This window comes from Dermacentor variabilis, chromosome 2 (assembly GCF_050947875.1).
Source record: "Dermacentor variabilis isolate Ectoservices chromosome 2, ASM5094787v1, whole genome shotgun sequence".
In the NCBI taxonomy this organism is placed as follows: Eukaryota; Metazoa; Arthropoda; class Arachnida; order Ixodida; family Ixodidae; genus Dermacentor; species Dermacentor variabilis.
This window is the reverse complement of record NC_134569.1, coordinates 36,440,680-36,458,314: the sequence shown is the minus strand read 5'-3', so window position 1 is coordinate 36,458,314 and position 17,635 is coordinate 36,440,680. Positions and strand designations below refer to the sequence as shown.

The 17,635-nt window shown below is 43.7% G+C and overlaps 1 protein-coding gene across 1 annotated transcript in view; it reads right to left on the bottom strand.

Annotated features, from left to right (window-relative positions):
* Impbeta11 (importin beta11) overlaps positions 1 to 17,635 on the bottom strand; it is a 119,695-nt gene that overhangs the window by 35,477 nt on the left and 66,583 nt on the right. Inside the window, exons 15-20 of the mRNA XM_075680137.1 lie at positions 17,466 to 17,506; positions 16,868 to 16,933; positions 9,261 to 9,416; positions 8,468 to 8,669; positions 6,807 to 6,886; positions 4,685 to 4,765 (exon numbers count right to left, since the gene is read on the bottom strand). Of these exons, the coding sequence (XP_075536252.1) occupies positions 4,685 to 4,765; positions 6,807 to 6,886; positions 8,468 to 8,669; positions 9,261 to 9,416; positions 16,868 to 16,933; positions 17,466 to 17,506 (626 nt within the window). The remainder of the gene's footprint in view (positions 1 to 4,684; positions 4,766 to 6,806; positions 6,887 to 8,467; positions 8,670 to 9,260; positions 9,417 to 16,867; positions 16,934 to 17,465; positions 17,507 to 17,635) is intronic.

Below are 17,635 nucleotides of genomic sequence, written 5' to 3'. Positions count from 1 at the left end.
CATTTTCATTACCCAGCATTATCAGTAATAAGCAAGCCTTCACACTTTCTTTGTCAATTCCCACTACCTCTGGTGAAAATTGCAGTCAATCATTCACTTGAGGCCTGAGGCACATGAGAGAAGGCAAGTGTGGAGGCAAACGTCATTGAAAATCTTGACTCCTTCCCTTCAGGCAATCAACTGCCCCTTCCAACTTTACCAGTGGCCTTCTTACTACACAAAATTCCAACTGGAACTTCATGGCAGAAGTCCCAACTGGAATTCAGGATGCCATGGTGATGTGTCAAGACACAAACAGTGAGGCAATATGTGCATCCATGTGCTATGTATGAGATCTGGCAGCAGAAACAACATTTATAAGAACTTGGGTGAACAGCCTTTACATGGTAATGTTATTGCAAAACACTTGCTCAGCCATCAAATTAACACTAAAGAGTCTCACTAGTAGCTTCAAGGGTCATGGTCAGTGTTCAAAGGAAGGCCAATAAATATGCATAGTACTAACATGTGTATATGCAACATCATGTTCTGATTTCTTATTTGTGCGGTGGTGAGGCAGCATGAGAGTGAAATTGACAGAAACTGGTGCCCATACCTTCAGCAATGTACAACCAGATAGATTATTTCCATTCATGCTCAGTGGAGCTAGGAAATGTGCCAATCATATATGTTATTGCATTCAATCATTCACTAATTCATTCATTAATTCATTTATCAGACTGGTTGACACATGGAATGTGACCTAACAATGTATCTGACTGAGATCAAACCAAGTCATACATTTACAAGCTGAGCATTCTAACCACTACGCCATGGCCACTGTGCGCAAGCAGCCACAAGTTTCTATTAACAACAAGTTTCCAGCTGTGCCCAGCCAGGCACTGTACATTTACTGAGATGAAGTGATCCAATTTCTCCTCTAAGACCTGCACACACCACTACAGTAAACCCTTGTTAGCTCAAACAATGATATCTCGAAAAATCTCTTACCATATTACCATTACTGGTTACCTGCACAAAAAAATTATAAAATTATAAAACTAAAGTAAGGGTGCAGGTTTTACACGAATTTGACTTTAAGGTTTCACAGCAGCACATGCTGCACTGTTGTGAAACCACATCTTAAGGCAAGGTTTCCCGGTCTTAAATGTTTCGTTATCTCCTAGGGAACCCCAACCTCTCCTCACCCCTGCTTGTTGAAGCTCCATTCTCCCCTCCATGGTTACCCATTCTCCTCCTCTCTACAGGTCGCCATCTTGCATTTAGTAGCTAGTGAACAGTGCACAAGGTGCCAGCAGAACTTGGATCACAATGAGCTGTGCTCAACAGCCGTTCTTTAAAGGGGTCCTCACCAGGTTTGGCCATTTTGTGCCAACAAGCACCGTGCATACAATGCACACTAATGATTGTGCCTGCTAAGTATTACATCGCTACGTGCTGGCAGTGCTGTACAGTGATTTACAGTGCCATGTACATCGCTATGTACATGGCAGTGCTGTGACGTCGCTCATTGTGGCATGTAATTTCAAAAATTATTCAAGGCAGAATCTGTTATTTATGTAATTTATTGCTTCAATAGATGAATTAATGTTTAGAAAAATAATAAAACACATAAACCAAATGTCTGCACATTTTTGTTTTACTCTGCACCACAGCAAGTAAGATGTACATTGGACTCTCTTTAAACGGAACCCCAAGGGACCAGGGAAGTTGTTTCCATTTATCAGGAGTTCCATTTACTGAGAGACAAAGCTGAATACAAATGCATGAATACAAAACCAACCAACCGACAATACAACATATCAGTGTGGCAAGTTCGGGGTGCAATCATTACACAGGAAAAGAAAAAAATCAAATTTTGATGACAAAATTCAAGGGGGCAATTATTACGCGAGTGCGACTATTATGCAAGTAAATATGGTATTATAAAGTTGAACCTCGCAATAACAAAATCAGCGGGGAACGCAAAAAAATTCGCTTTCGTGAGAATTTCGTTGTTGCAAAAAGAGACAACATAGATAGGTAATGCATCGCAGAACAAAATTTTATAGTGAGAATTCCGTTAGCCTACTTTGCAAGCTTTGCTCGAGGGTATAGAACCACACTGCCGACAGTAGAAAATGCACCGCATGAGTCGACCAGCAGTGCCATCGCGCAGTATTCTTGGTCAATTGCTTTCGGAGATGCGATCACTTTTGCGAGATTTCGCGTAACCCAGCACCGGACATAGAGCAACAAATGGCACATGCAGAAGCATTTCTCCAGCGCACGCTGTTGCGCGTAGATGCCAACGCGTCCGGTGCCGAGCACAAAAGTGATCGTATCTCGTGTACCCGAACGCAAACAATCGAGATAACAGCCTTTTCGCGCAGATCTACGGCCGGCGCCGAATCCACACGCGATGCCTGTCGGGTGGCACCAAAACCAGCGTTCTTGAAGCAAGGGATGCGTATTCCCGGACGGTCGCTAAATCATGGCATGATGCGTGACATTCCATATGCTGCGACCACCATCTCAAGCGCCATAAACAATTTCATGTCGGCGGATGTCGATTTCCTTGTTTTTGCTACATTTTTCTCACTGAGGCGCACATTATGCAGTGCACTGCCGTGATCGGCGATTGTTTTTCGAAACGCGCATTCATTTTGAGCTCAGTTTCGCCTCACGAGATTGACCTAGGCCTCATCGAATCGTCAGCAATGGGGAACGCAAATTGAACGTGCGTTTCGAACAACGATCTACGATCTCGCCTAGTAGGCATGCAAAAACAGTCATCACATGTTGGTAGCAACATGCGTGCAGCTTCAAACGGCTGATCAAGAAACAAGATGGCGGCCATGACATGTTTTCAGCACACTGACTGCTTCTGGCGCTTGGTTGTTTTTGTCAACAAAAATGGCGGTGCCTACACAAGTGTAATGTGGTGGTATTTTACGCAATTTTAGTGCAAAACAATCGCATTTGGGCACATTTTAGAGCCTGCTAGCCTAGGCGAGTAGGTAATATGCAGAGTTACATTCCGGCAAATTTCATTGATGCGGGATTGCAGTGCAGCAACATTTCGTTGCCGAGAGGTACAAAATGCATTGAATCCTATGGCTGTTCGCTGGGGATACGAGAATGTTTCATTGTCGCGAGAATTCCGTTATTGCGGGATTTTGTTATCGCAGGTTTCGACTGTACTGTTCTCGATCGCACGCGCCTCACGCATTTCCTTATTTACATGAGATTTAGAGGCCAGAAAACATATTACCATATTTACTCGCATAATGATCGCACTTTCCTGTAAAAAAAAATTTACGCAAATTCAGAAGTGTAATCATTACGCGGGTTAAATTGCCCGCCACAAGAACAACATTTTTTTTTCATCTCGCGTTTGCTGCGGGATGACAACAGGTCAACAAATAGGCGGCTGCCGTTGTGTGTAGTGCCGGACACCAAAACAAAAATGGCGGCCGGCAAAGCAAGCCAAACGCATCAAACAAGATTTTTTTTTTTCTCGTGAGTACATTACGTGCATTGAAATAGTTTCTTCCGTATCAGCAATGAATGATATCATTAATATCGGCAAGTTTGCAGCAATAATGTAGCCATGTGGACAGAAACAGATGGGTGCGCTTAGCTGCCAGTGGCATAGAAACACATGGCTGGCATGCTGCGGAAATTGCGGCATCTGTCTTCACTACTATCTTAATACGGCACGTTTCCGCTAAGGGTGGGCGAATATCTTAGGTGTGTTACAAGCGTCGGCGTGTGAATAGGGTACACTTCTAACATATCAATGTAAACGTGGCTACTATCATTGTTGCTCGCGATTTGTTGCGTGCCCACGAGTGCAGATAAGAAGAATCGAAAGGCGCCTTTTTTGTTGTTGTTGACTGCAACCATTATAAAGTCTACACATAATAAACGCAATTTTGGTTGTACTTCTTTTTGTCATGGAAGTGCGGAAAGTGATGAAAGTAATGAAATGGGGCATCTACTTAAGAATGTTTGGTGCGTGCAGACCGTTGGGTTGTCTTGAAGAGTTGTTCACGTAGCATTCGACAGATGGTAAGTGCGATCATTATTAGCTAGACTTGGCACACAACATATCACTGCGGCAAGTTCGAGGTGCAATCATTACACGGGAAATAAAAAAAAATCGAATTTTGACGCCAAAACTCAGGGGTGCGACCATTATGCGAGTAAATACGGTATATGATCGAAGTTTGTCGATGTACTGAACATTGGTGCCGGAAAATCATGTTTCCCAGGAATGCATGAACCGGTAAAAAAGCAGCACAATTCTATTAAGTCATTTTTTTTGTTGTCAATTGCGAACGTTGGAGCCAGGAGAACATACGTAATGGGAACTTATCAACGAGGCTCTACTGTACTGAGCAGAGGTGACCTCATGGAGGGCTCACTACTGGGTGCGTCTTACATGTCCTACTTGCACTGTGATGGCATTGCCAACAGTATGCCTCTGCTGCTACAAACGTCTTCCACGTGCAGGGAGCCTTTTAAGTACTACTGTACAGAAGTTATTTTTTTGTGGGTGCTCAATATATTCCAGGAATATGAAGATTGGGCCTTGTAACTGCTGTTCACAGTAATTGAGTTAAGCAAATGAAGGAGTTGCTGGAGTCTGGCAATCATTTACTTCCGGTATTAAAAATAAAGTTAAAATAGTCATGCTCACCCTCATGACAAACAGCATGCCTTCACGGTTCAGATCATTCACGAGATCTGTGGTTGCCTTCAGCAGCCGGTCACCATATGTCTAAAGATAAGCAGAAGTGAAAAGGTGATGAGAATACACAAATTCACTTAAGATAACATGTTAAGTTCCCAAATCAGTGTAATGCAAGCAACATACATAATAAAAGACTAAATACAGACATCATTATACTTATCCTGAACACACCTTAAGCAACCTTCTGCTTCTCCTGTGGAGGGTGCTGTAAATTCCTAGTTGGGGTGCCTTGAATGTGCTAGCTTAATACCGCATTTATTCGAATCTAGGCCAATAGTCTTTTTCAAATAATCACATACCAAACTCTAGGGTCGGCTTAGATTCAAGGATATTAATAAACGTGCCAGTTTGTAATTGAAGATTATAAACATGGTCCATAGCTAGCGCCATGTAGAAAAGTCAATATCGCAGCCACTATTAGTCGCGCCAGTACCCAAATGAAGTACATGAGCAACGTCACTATTTTGACCTGTGTCGTATTGCCGTGGGGCGTAGCGCATAGCGTGGCGTTATCGCAATGGCACCAAACAGGCGATGCCACTATAGTGCCACCATAGACAAGGGATTGCGCTGCTTTCAAACGAAGAGTTGTGCTATCCGCAGAGGCATCGTCAAATGTTTAAGCCGGACGGGACTTCAGCATCTATGAGAAAAATGTCCGTTATTGGAGGGAGCAAAGAGGACGCTTTTTGCATGTGCTGCAAAGAGGAGATGACGGCGATAAGGAAAATAAGTGCGCGATAACAGAGAGGAGCTGTTCACCGAGATTGCGCCGCATTTCGATGTGTGCAAGCTGTGCTGCACTGTCTGCGCATGCACGGGCATGCGGAGGCGAGATTGCGCACACCTGCAATCGTGCATGTGGTCTGGGCTATAGCGACGAGGTAGCAGCGGTGATAATGTAAAGTGAGCTCAGCATGTTCATATTAAATAAATGGCATTTTCATTTTGTGAAAGGTGTCCTCACTTTTTTGTTCGGCCTACATTTGAGATAGGTTGTTTTATTTTTTCTGGCTTCGGACATTAGGGGGTTGGCTTAGAAACAGGGCCGGCCTAGACTTGAGTAAACACAGTTCTTCCTCCTTCCACAGCATTTGATGTTTGCTTTTCGCAGCTCATCTTTGTTAAAATTAAGTCGCTATAGGTGCATTTTCATTGTTCGGGTTCAGTCTAACGGCGGCTCTACCTCACTACTACCAGGAATTCTTTGGCAAGGAAATTCAGCGACAGTCCTTCATTGTAATTATGTTTGACGTGTCAGCACATATAATTATTTTATATGCTAAGCTAACAGCGACAGAGTTGCATTAAATGTTTTCGGTGTTCAGGAGAATTACATGCTTTGCAGGATGAACTGGCAAAATGATTCAGACTAGACGTGGCTCACCATCATGCTTGTGGTTGCAGTGAAGTGGCTCGAAAAATGATGAAGACTATCAAGTGAAATAAACTACAATGAGGGCCACATGTCATCCGCGGACAACAATAAAAAGCTGAGATTAACGACAATGAGCATAAGTGTTAACAGATTTCTATTCTGTGAGGTAAACTTTAAAGTTCTGATTTTATTTGCAACAGCCAGAGTCAGAGGCATGCCAACATACAATATTTGGGCTATAGAGTCATTTAACTGTTAGATTTGGGTGCTTATTGTTGTATACATGAATTTATATAAACTTGCTGTGTTCGGCGGTGAAATAGAATTGAGTAAGTACTACCAAGTGAAGGCAGCAGTGTGTTCAGACATTTTCTTTTGCCTCTTTTAATTCTATCTGTTGGATACATAGAGCCATTCTGTTGGTCCCACGAAGGTCGAATTAACAGAAGTTGACTGTATAACAGTTTCTCAAAGATCATGCTGCTTCCTGCACACTTTGGACTTGGATCCACAAGCATGTTGGTGTCATATTATATACACATACAGAGTTTGATCTCAACCCAGTGCAACACAGCACTAAATCTTTTTTTAAATGCACCACATTTGAAGGTCATAGTGGTTTGACACAAAGGCACAATTCAGCAAGAGATTGACCCTGTATGGGTAACGGCTATTGTTGACATAACTTACTTGTAGGAACTCTTTAGGAAAAAGAAGGATGTAGGCTTGTACCACTTGCAGGCACATCTTCATGTTTTCAGAGCCAAGCTCTGTGAACAAACATCAGAAGTTTTAGCTGTTACCATTTGAAGAGGGGCACAGTGAAGCAGCACAGTGCTAGCATGGTACAATAGTGGCTTGTTCACTGCTTTCAAGTGCTCCCTGGCACCAATCAAAAGAAGACAGCTTTACTGAATTTGCTTAGCAAATCCTTTTCCTGAGCAGATGAAGTGAGCGCACAATGATGCGCGAGCCCCATTACACAAAGCACGCACTGTCGTTACCTGGACATGCAGAGAGCAAACAAGTCAGCCTGTTTGCATATCTGAAATGGTGCCATGCCATATTTCCCTCGCATTTGTCTGTTCAACTTTTTGCACACAACCAATACAATATACAAAGCAATCGCATTTCCTTATATGCAATGAGACTGGATGGAAGTAGTGTTTCAGTGCAGTGACACCCCAAAGGTGACACCACAAAGTCTATGTGCTGTTGTTTTCTTTTTGAACACCACTGTGGTAACACGACCACTGATGGTGAAGGTTTCTGGCACATTAACGAAACACTATAGCACAGGTCTAAACAAAAGTTCATCAGTTACATGTGATGAACAGTAAGTGAACAAACGAATAATCAGCCCAGATCCTTTGCTGCCAGGGACTAGTCTTTATCAAGGCTGTTGACATAGAGAAATAAAAATTCCCCCTTCGAAACAGTTCTGGGGTGATGCTTCGTTTGTTCACCCCTTAGAGATCAGTTTACCGTATTTGTTCAAATCTAGACTGATAGTTTTCTTTAAATAATCATATACCAAACTCTAGGGTCGGCTTAGATTCGAGAATTTTAAAAAACGACCTAGTTTGTAATTGAACATGATAAATATGGTGCATAGCTAGCACCATCTACAAAAGTCAGTATCGCAGCCGCTACTAGCTGGGCCAGTAACCAACCGAAGTACACAAGCGACGTCGCCATTTTGGCCTGCGTCGTATCGGTATAGTGGCTAAGTATTGGCGTGCGGCGTGGCGTTATCGTAATGGCACCAAACAGGCGATTCCACAAACGAAAAGTTTTGCTAGCCACAGAGGCATCGTGAAACGTTCAAGCCAGACGGGACTTCAGCATCGATGAGGAAAACGTCTGTCATTGGAGGGGGCAAAGGGATGCGCCTTTTGCTTGTGCCTCAACGAGAAGATGATAGGGATAAGAAAGATAAGCGCGCGATAACAAGAGAGGAGCTGTTCACCGAGATCGTTCCGCGTTTCGATGCGTATGAGCCGTGCCACACTGTCTGCACATTCGTGGGCGCATGGACGCGAGCTTGCACACATTCATAACCGTACGAGGCTAGCAGGGATGATGCCATAAAGTGAACTAGGCATGTTCATATTAAATAAATACTGTTTTCATTTTGTGAGCACTGTCCTCACTTTTTTGTTCGATTTACAGTTGAGGTAAGTTTTTAAAATTTTTTCTGGCTTTGAACATGCGGGAGTCGGCTTAGAATCGGGGCTGGCCTAGATTCGAGTAAATACGGTAGTTTCCATCTTTCACTGATTCCTCTGTTTTGTTTCAGCCAATGAGAAGTGTCATTCTGTTAGGTGAACGAGGCACAATGAAGAACTTACCAAAGAGAGGAAAGAGATACTGGGCCAGTTGCAGCAGCTCAACTGAAGTGGAGCGTGTATTTGCCAAAAGTGCCCACCACAAGTCGAGACAATCCTCGTGCAGGTAGACGTGTGGGGACTGGCGCACATCTACCCCGAACGCCACCACTGGCAGCAGGAATGGATGCAATCGCTCAGACTGTGCGCCGAGGCCATTCACCACCTGTCAGGAATGTGCTTCTTGTGAATACCTACATTTTGGGAAAAAAAACTCTACAGTTCACATGCAACACTTGACTTTTCCCGCCACTTAAGAGATTTCTTACAAGCGACATCTATCTGGCCCTTCACCTCAAACTGTCTATGGCATGTTATGGTAGGGCACAGCATCACTGCGCACAAGCAAATGAATTCTACAGAGATCTTTCAGGCAGCGGAAGTTTCATAAATGGGTAGGCATTCATTCACCTGAACATAGCTAAAAGCTAGAAGGGAAAACCGTGCAAGTTCCTCAGAAAGAAGGTGTCATAGTTGAAAAAATTTAGTCTTGCAGGATTGCACCCTGCATCAAATGGCTTTCAGAAGCATTTGTTTTACCAGGTGAGCTAACCAGGGGTCTAGTAGGTGGTAGAAAAAGAGCAAACTGACTGACAACTCAAAGTGCAAGAATAGTGATTAAAGGTGAGTTAGTTCTGCACTAATCTGCAAGGTGGAGTAAGTACCAAGACAAGGATAGTTAGCACCATTTGGCCAATTTTTTGCAAGAAGAGCCGACACTCATGCAGACGGTACATTGCAAGGAGAGCAACCAAACCTGGACAAGCGTAGTGACAATGGCACAACGTAGCATGTGATGCTCGCCACACGTTTCCCAGAGGAGGGGCAGGTACTGAACCAGGTCGCCCGCAAACGGCATTATCTGGCTTCCCACTCGTTCTATGATGAACGATGTCACGTGCAGAATACTAATCTGCACCACACACAGAGAAACGCAAAACGTAAGCGAAATGAGCAAAGCACAACACTGAAGCAACAAAATCCTTATAGTAACAAGCTAAAAATAAAGTATTCCAGTTACGGTTATAGTGTAGGCAAACGAAGATAGTACTTCCATTTGCTCTAAAGACGACAGCTTAAAACAGTGCACTGTCACGCATTATTTAAGTTGTAGACAAACTACAAAACACTTCTTATATGTAAATGAATGACGCTTAGCAACCGTATTTGGGAAACACCAATATCAACTTTAATTTGATACGAAGGCTGGTCTTGAAATGGTGGACATGGTGTCATCAACATCATTGAGACGTTATGACACAGAGCAAAATTTGCCGATTTCATGCAGCAAAAAGGCTAGGCATAATATTTCTCATAAATAAATAAACAAGAGCACTGCACGGATTTCTTCTGGCTGCACTTGCACATGGGAGCTACAGCATTGGCAGGAACAAAGGGAGCCAATGCCGTATCACAATGTCATGATGTAAACACCTCCTGGCTACTGAATCCGAAACTGGTTCATAGAAACAAGTACTGAAATAAATTATTAAGGAGCTGCATTTACATGAATGCGACAGAAGTCTATTGTATCAACTTTCAAGTGTATTGCATCTCGTGTAATCAAGGTAATTTACTAGGAAGGCATACCCACATGAGCTATTGTTGTGAAATATGGGGCCTAACATATAAAACTTACTTAAAACCTATACTGCAGTTGCAAAAACGCACCTTAAGAATAATAAAATTTTTTTCAGTTCATCACCCTAGTAGCATTCTGTTTATTGACCTTCGTATTCTTTCTTTCACGGCGTTAAGAAATTATAAGATCACTTGTTTAGTTTACAAAATACTCAACACCAACTTTCCCTTACCCAACACCATATTTAACTTCCCGCGTGCAAACATCAGGCAAGCAACTAACTTGTAACTTAAACCTTCCTTATTGCAGCAATGTCTACTGTGAGCGATTGTTAGAGTTCTTTGGCACTATAACTTGGAACACTGTGCCTGTGGAAATAAACGTAACCAGTAATTTTGATGTTGAATAAAGGGAAAATGAGACATCCACCCGTTCGTAGCAATTGCTACAAAGGAAACCCATACGGGTTCCTCGAAAGAAAAGCCTCATAGTTGAAGAAAAATTCGTCCTGGTCCGGGACCAGGACGAATTGACGTAGTAGTTCTGCAGAAACCCTTGCGGGTTTCCGCAGAACTACTACGTCAATTTTGATCTTGTATGTAAACACTTCTTCTTGTCTAGCCAAACGTAATAACTCTTTCTTAAAAAAAAAAGTACTTGTTCATGTAAATAATGTTCTTACTCCTTGAGCAGATATGTACTTGGTTGACCTGTATACATATATTTGTGTATTGGACCAGCTGCTAGCCACATAGGATATTAGTCCAACTATTTTTGTACGTCCCCATTCCTTGAATTGTTTAAATAAAGCTCACGTTTTGAAAAAAAAAAAAAGCACTATACAGGACTAGACTGAGATGGAAAATGCAAAGTTTGATACAATCCGCCTTTTGTGATGCCGAACTGTGCATGTGCAGCACCCTTGCGGCTGAGGATCAAAGTGATTTGGCAGGCGCATGGCCAAACTTGACTTTCTCTTCCGAGTGAGTCGAGTCCGGTCATGGCAGGTGCTGCACTTGTCAGTTGAATAGGACGCAAGATGGTTCTCTTAGACTCTTACAGACAGGCACATATCCATGTCTGGCCGTTCTACATGAAGTTTACCCTAACATATATCGCAACAATGCCTGCCCGTACTGCGGCAGACCTCCACTGTAGCAAACATGTTCTGGCAGTGCGGGTCGAGACACCCCAAGTTCAGCAAGGAGGAGTGGGACTCGCTTCTGCGTAGCCCCGCTCTAGACAAGCAAATCCTGGCTGTCCAGCGTGCCCCCGACTGGACTGGGCCGGTGGGCTAGACCTGCCAGTCCCGAGTAACCGGGTGCACCGGGGACTAGCCGGGTGCGCGATGAGTTCACGTCCTCGCCGGACCTCCAATAAAGTTCTTTCACTAACTTGTCAGCCTCGCCATTCTCGCTGCCATGTGCACGAAAAGCCTTTCGAACATTATTGCCATCGAAACTTGGCACGACGCCAATGTCGTATGTCGCTTACGGCTGAACCTCCCCTGACTATCCTAGCAGGACAGTGCGGTCTTTCCGATTTCCGTCAGTAAAACGCGATCGACAGTGCCATGAAGCTTGAATTAAGGCTGTGAAGTGGCAAGATGAGCAGCAGGGTGTCTACCAAATTGACATTTCCAAATTCCCTGAGTTTTCCAGGTTTTCCCTGAGTGCCTTTGCAAAATTTCCTGGGTGGTGCAGAATTTTGTTTTTTGTCAAGACGAGCTGAAACCATATCGCCCGATGCTGTCTCTCTAGAAAGCATATGAAAAAAATTTTTAAAACCCGGCTTAATACAATTTGAATACTAAGGAGTAGTGTTCATGTTACTCAAGAAAGAGAATAGAAGGGAGGGGGCTAGTAAAAATGCACAGCAAATAAAATGTCATCGAAAAAAATTGCAAATCGAGTTGGACATTCTCAAATATGAATAAAAAAGGAGTGCATACAAAAGCAAATATTTTCGAATATGAGCTATTTCTATCAACTGATGGCAAGCTCAGTGGTATGAGGCCCGAACTTTGTCACAATTGAGATTTTCTCTCAACAGCTCGTAAGTCAACCTCAACTGTCCTGACTTACTCTCAGCCCGTGCATGACGCCTCAGTGTTGTGTTTCACTGCTTTAAAGAGTTTATTTTGGTTTGGATGAGGGACACTTGCATCCCAGCACCAGCCAACACTTTGTTTTTTGAGCTCAACCTCCTTCGAAATGGCGGCAGCACGCTTCCTTTCCCATTCATTCCTCAATGCATTGGTCCTTTCTGTTCTTGTACTCCTTCCGCCTCTCGTTTGCACCACGGACCATTTGAAGCATTGTCTTGGTCAGCTGCACAGTCCACGTCCGAGTTTTTGAACTTCTTAGGGGCCGCGAAAAGTCCGAAAAATTGGCCACTTGGAAAAAAAGAAATGCATGTCATTTACTGCCCTTAAGGGCTCAAACCGCCAAAGGCACATTCAAAAACACTTTGAAGGCCTGTCGGTACACGTATTAGGCATATCGGTGCTCGTACTGTGACAGGAAATACCGGGTGCACGCGTCTATAATTAAAGGGACACTGAAGTGAAAAATGATTTCTTCGGCATCAGTAAATTACCATTCTACAACACCAAAAACACCACTCTTACAACGATAAGATGTTTGGTAAGCCAGAAAAAGCGCAAGAACGAAATACGGGTGGCGACGCCTACTTAAGTTCCTGCACCTGGGGGCTGTGATGTCTTGGATTTTGATGGCATCTTCTAGGGCCTACTAATTATATATAGTGGTACAGATTGACTACATTGTGTTCTAAAGGAACCAAATATTAAACCTGGCAAGTTTCGGGAACTTTTATTCAGCCAACGTGGCCCAAATGCAAAAGCATACTTTGGAATTCCTGACGTCATGCTGATCTACTGGTGCTGGGGTTTCGGTGCGAAATTCAAATACTAATACTTGGACCTTCATTTTCTCATCTAATAATCAATTTTTTTAAATGACTGCCTGCAGGGTTCTCAAACAATGCTTCATTAGTCTAAACTGATTTATTGTTTCGCTTTAGTGTCCTTTTAAGGAATACATACTGTGTCCCGTGGCAATAGCCCCTTCCTATGCTTGTTATGCTTCACTGCAATACTTTTGCGTATGCTTCACAAAATAACATATCTGTATGGAGGCGAAGCTGACTTTCGGGAACTGGCATCATGCAACGCACCGTGCTTTCCAAGCTTCTAAGCCAATCGCGAGGACGGCAAAGGCGGAGTCCGTGCCATTGCTGGCAGCAGAACACGGCACCCAACGGCAAGAAGCTTCATAGCGAACGCCGAAGCAGCTAGGCCTAACGTTGCCGCAATAGTGGCTACGGCTTCCAGCGGATCTGCGTGCGAGAGCGCCGATTTGAGGTGGCGAGGTGATAAAAATGGCAGCAGTGGTGGCGTTAATTCCGTTTCAGACCTGGGGTCACGGCAAAACATCTGAAAAATCGGACGGCGAAGAGTTCTTGCATCCGAAATTTCAGACGTTCTGATACATTGACTCTATGGGGCCCGTGGTGGTGTCGCGAAGCCGTCCAAATTATCGGGAATCCGGAAAGTCGGACATCGACTGTACACTGGCAATTTCTCCAGCCGACGACAGGACGTCAAAGACGATTCATTACGATTCCTGTTTGTTACTCGAGCCAGAATTACCGCGACTTTCAACCCTTTCAATAAATTTACAGCTAATTTTCCCTGATAGAGGCACAAATTTTCTGAGTTTCCCCTGAGTTTTTCCAGACTACTCAATATCCCTGAGAATTCCCGGTTTTCCCGGTTGGTAGACACCCTGAATTCACGCTACTGCTATCGTAGCTACTGCTATCGTATCAAGAGAAGGGAAGTGAAGTAGAGCACGGCAGAAGACTAGATGGAGTGACGAAATTAGGAAATTTGCGGGTGCTATTTGGAATCGGTTGGCGCAGAACAGGGGTATTGGAGAAAGCAGGGAGAGGCCTTCGTCCTGCAGTGGACATGAATAGGCTGATGATGATGATGATGAGAGAGAGAGAGAGGGGAGAGAGAGAGGTCAGACCATCTGCGGTTTCCCCCCCCCCTCCACACACACACACACTAGAATTAATTGGTACGCCACTGCATGTCTTTTACTGCCGCAGCACATCAGAAAAAGCTCTGAAAGGCCTGCCAGTACACTTATTAGGCACATCGGTGCTCATCGGTGACAGGAGGCAGCAGGTGCACGCGCATTTAATTAAGGAATACATACTGTGTCCCGTGACAATTGCCCCTTCCTACGCTTGTTGAGCTTCACCGCAATTATATGCGCACGCTTCACCGCGTTATATTGCTGTAGTGAGGCGAAGCTGACTTTCGGCAACCGGCATTATGCAACGCGTCGAGCTTTCCGAGCTTCGAAGCCAATCGCGAGGACCACAAAGGCGGAGTCGGTGCCAATGCTGACAGCGGCGAATTCTTTCAATGAAAAACACGGCACAGAACGGCAAGAAGCTTAATAGCGAACGCAGAAGCAGCTAGGCCTAACGTTGCTGCGGTGATGGCCACGGCTGCCAGCGGATCTGCGTGCGACAGCGCCGGTTCGAGGGAGCGACGAGGTAATCAAAACGGCGGCGGTGGTGGTGGTTTTATTAATGCCGTTTCGGACCTGCCATGACGGCAAAAAGTCCGGAAAATAAATCGGATGGCGAAAGGTTCTTGCATCCGAAATTTCAGACGTTATTATACATAGGCTCTATGGGGTACGTGGTGGTGGTGCCGCGAAGCCGTCCGAATTATCGGGCGTCCGGAAAGTCGGTCGCTGACTAAACACTGGCAACTCTTCCTACTCGAGCCAGCTTTACCGCGACTTTCTTTCCCTTTCAATGAAATTACAGCTAATTTTCCCTGATAGAAGCGCAAATTCCCTGAGTTTTTTCAGACTATTGAAAATCCCCGAGAATTCCCGGTTTTCCCAGTTGGTAGACACCCTGCACCTATAAGAGGGGCTTAGGGCTGAATTCATGACAGATCACTTCAGGCAACATATCACGTTTAGTGTAAACTGACTGGCTATACCATTGACAGCAGGCCAGTCGTCCCAGTGAGACACTGCACTGGGCATGATGTGACACAAAAGGGAAGGTATTCACAAAAGTGAACAGCCAAAAATATGGACCATGATCAGCATAAGTGAATTTGGGCTTTGGTTGCTTTGTTGTATACTCCTAAAGGTTTTTTTTTAATTAGTGATACCCATGCCAGTTTGTTTCAAAAACAGGTCATTTGATGTACATTATCGTATTTATGAGCCATCTTACACAGCCAAATTTTGACATAGTCCAAACTAGTACAATCACTGACTCATAATTCGGACATGCTTGATTATTCGGACAGCTTCGTGGCACCCCCACTGGCGCCATAATGTGTAAGGACAACCAAAATTCCAGAAACCTTACAGCGCATCATGCGATCATTCAGACTGACTGCATGACCAAGTGCTAATTCGACCACCAAGTCGAGCAGAAATGGAAATAATTTCGTTTTGACACAATGGCACACATGGTCATCAGCCATGTCACTGATACCTCCTTAACACTGAAACCCGCGAAGCCTAGTCAATCTAGTAGTCGCTGACTGTGTTGAGACCACAGGACAAGTCAAGACACAAAGCTGTAAAAACTGCATTTGCTATTTGTAATGTGACTTCTATTATGCTCTTATCATCCACTGTTCATGGCCAGCTGATCTCGATAATGCAAGTGCAGCATCACTCTGACCACTGACAAAGTATGAAAAGCATGAAAAGGAATATCATAAAAGTAGCTGCCAGAAAATTGCAGCCACAGACTGTGTAAGTCAAAGGCAATCCTGCTTGTGCACACACAGCAACGCACTGACAATTGATATTCTCAGGCACATCTCACATGGCTAGTGCCGGACGTGTCAATGGAGGCAGTGTTACCACACTGTGCTAAGATAGTGTACTTGGCACTGTGCCAAGAATTCCATCGCTCGTAGATGACATGCGCCTTGCACTAGTGATGGGAAATTGAAGGAATTTCCAAAAGTGACAATCCGAAAATATGGCAAACCTTTTTTTGGCCACTTGCAGAATAAGGTCACTTATTTTTCTGGTGAATCAGGTATTTCAGACTCCCACTTATTCAGACATTTTGGTGGTACTCGTTGAGTCCTAATTATTGGTCAATGACTGTATTTAGTTAAATGTGCAACAAATACCAGTAATAAGAAAAGCAACCTAAAGGCCTTAAACATCCATTGCCAAATGCAACATGACAGCCACCATAGTGGCACTGTAATTAATCATTGAAGCAAGCCAAGGCAATAAATGATAGCGAAAAGTTCCTGTTTTTTCATTACGTTTTTACCTTAAACAAACATGGAAATATATGGATGATGTTGCCATTTATTTCAGATGAGCCACACTTTAATAGTCTTCCATTGACTGAACTACCTAATCCATTTGCCTTGCACAAGGTTGGATAAGGGGCGCAGCTTGTTCCCAAAAGGGAACAAGCTGCGCCCCTTATTTGGGCTTGTTTGAGGGGGTCATTCACTCTACAGCCTGCATTCACGTGATTACAGCAGTTACGATATTGTCATGCAAAACAATATTTCCAGTGAGAAACCCTCCATTTGTGCACACTAAAAAAACCATATTGTAAATAACAGGCTCTACACTACTCAAAATGGACATCCCCTTAGGACTCAATGTCACTTATGTTATCGAAGGGTACAATGAAATTAGATGCCACTTACTACATGCTTCTGACAGTTGCCTTACCTTTGTATCGCACTCTGTCACTTGCTGCAACAACTTGTATAGGAGTGACACATAGGATTCTAGGTACTGAAAAAGCAAGGAAGCAGTACTGTTACGCCACTTGAAATAAACAAAGGAGCCAAAAATTAATTTTGGAAAATTAGCACTTTCAGCGACCATTAGTGTGCTAGAAGAAACAGGATCTGTACTCATAAAGCTTCTATTCTGTAAGTGCCTTATGCTATGGGCAACTGCCAGGGTGATAGTATGGGTATCGCACTGATTGATACCATAAGGGATGGGTACCAAAACAGTGGCTCTATGCAAGCGAAGTTTTATGTATACAGGTCCCGAGGGTTCCATTTCAGCTAAGAATTTCTCTAATTTCAGTGGTTTGATTGATCTTTATGCCTAAATGCTGCAGGTCTCAAAGGTGCACTTCAGTTATGACAGAAAAAAAGCAGAGGGCATTCAACCAATTTGAGTCACACTCTTGAATGCACACTGGCAGCATATGAGAATTTTTTAGCTGCTATTAGTATTGTTGTTACAGGCAAAACTGTGACCAGAATGAAATGAGTAAATTTAAAGTAATAACTAAACAGCAAACAATACTTACAGGAAGAAACTGTTCTGTGTTGAACTCAAAATCATCAACAGGTGGATGTTGAAGTCAAGGACGAGTCAACAAAGACGTCAGTAAATTTCCAGCTATCAGGTGTGCATGGCCATGGGTAATTTCAACAATGAATATGAGCTCTAACATAAAATAACAATGACACTATCGTG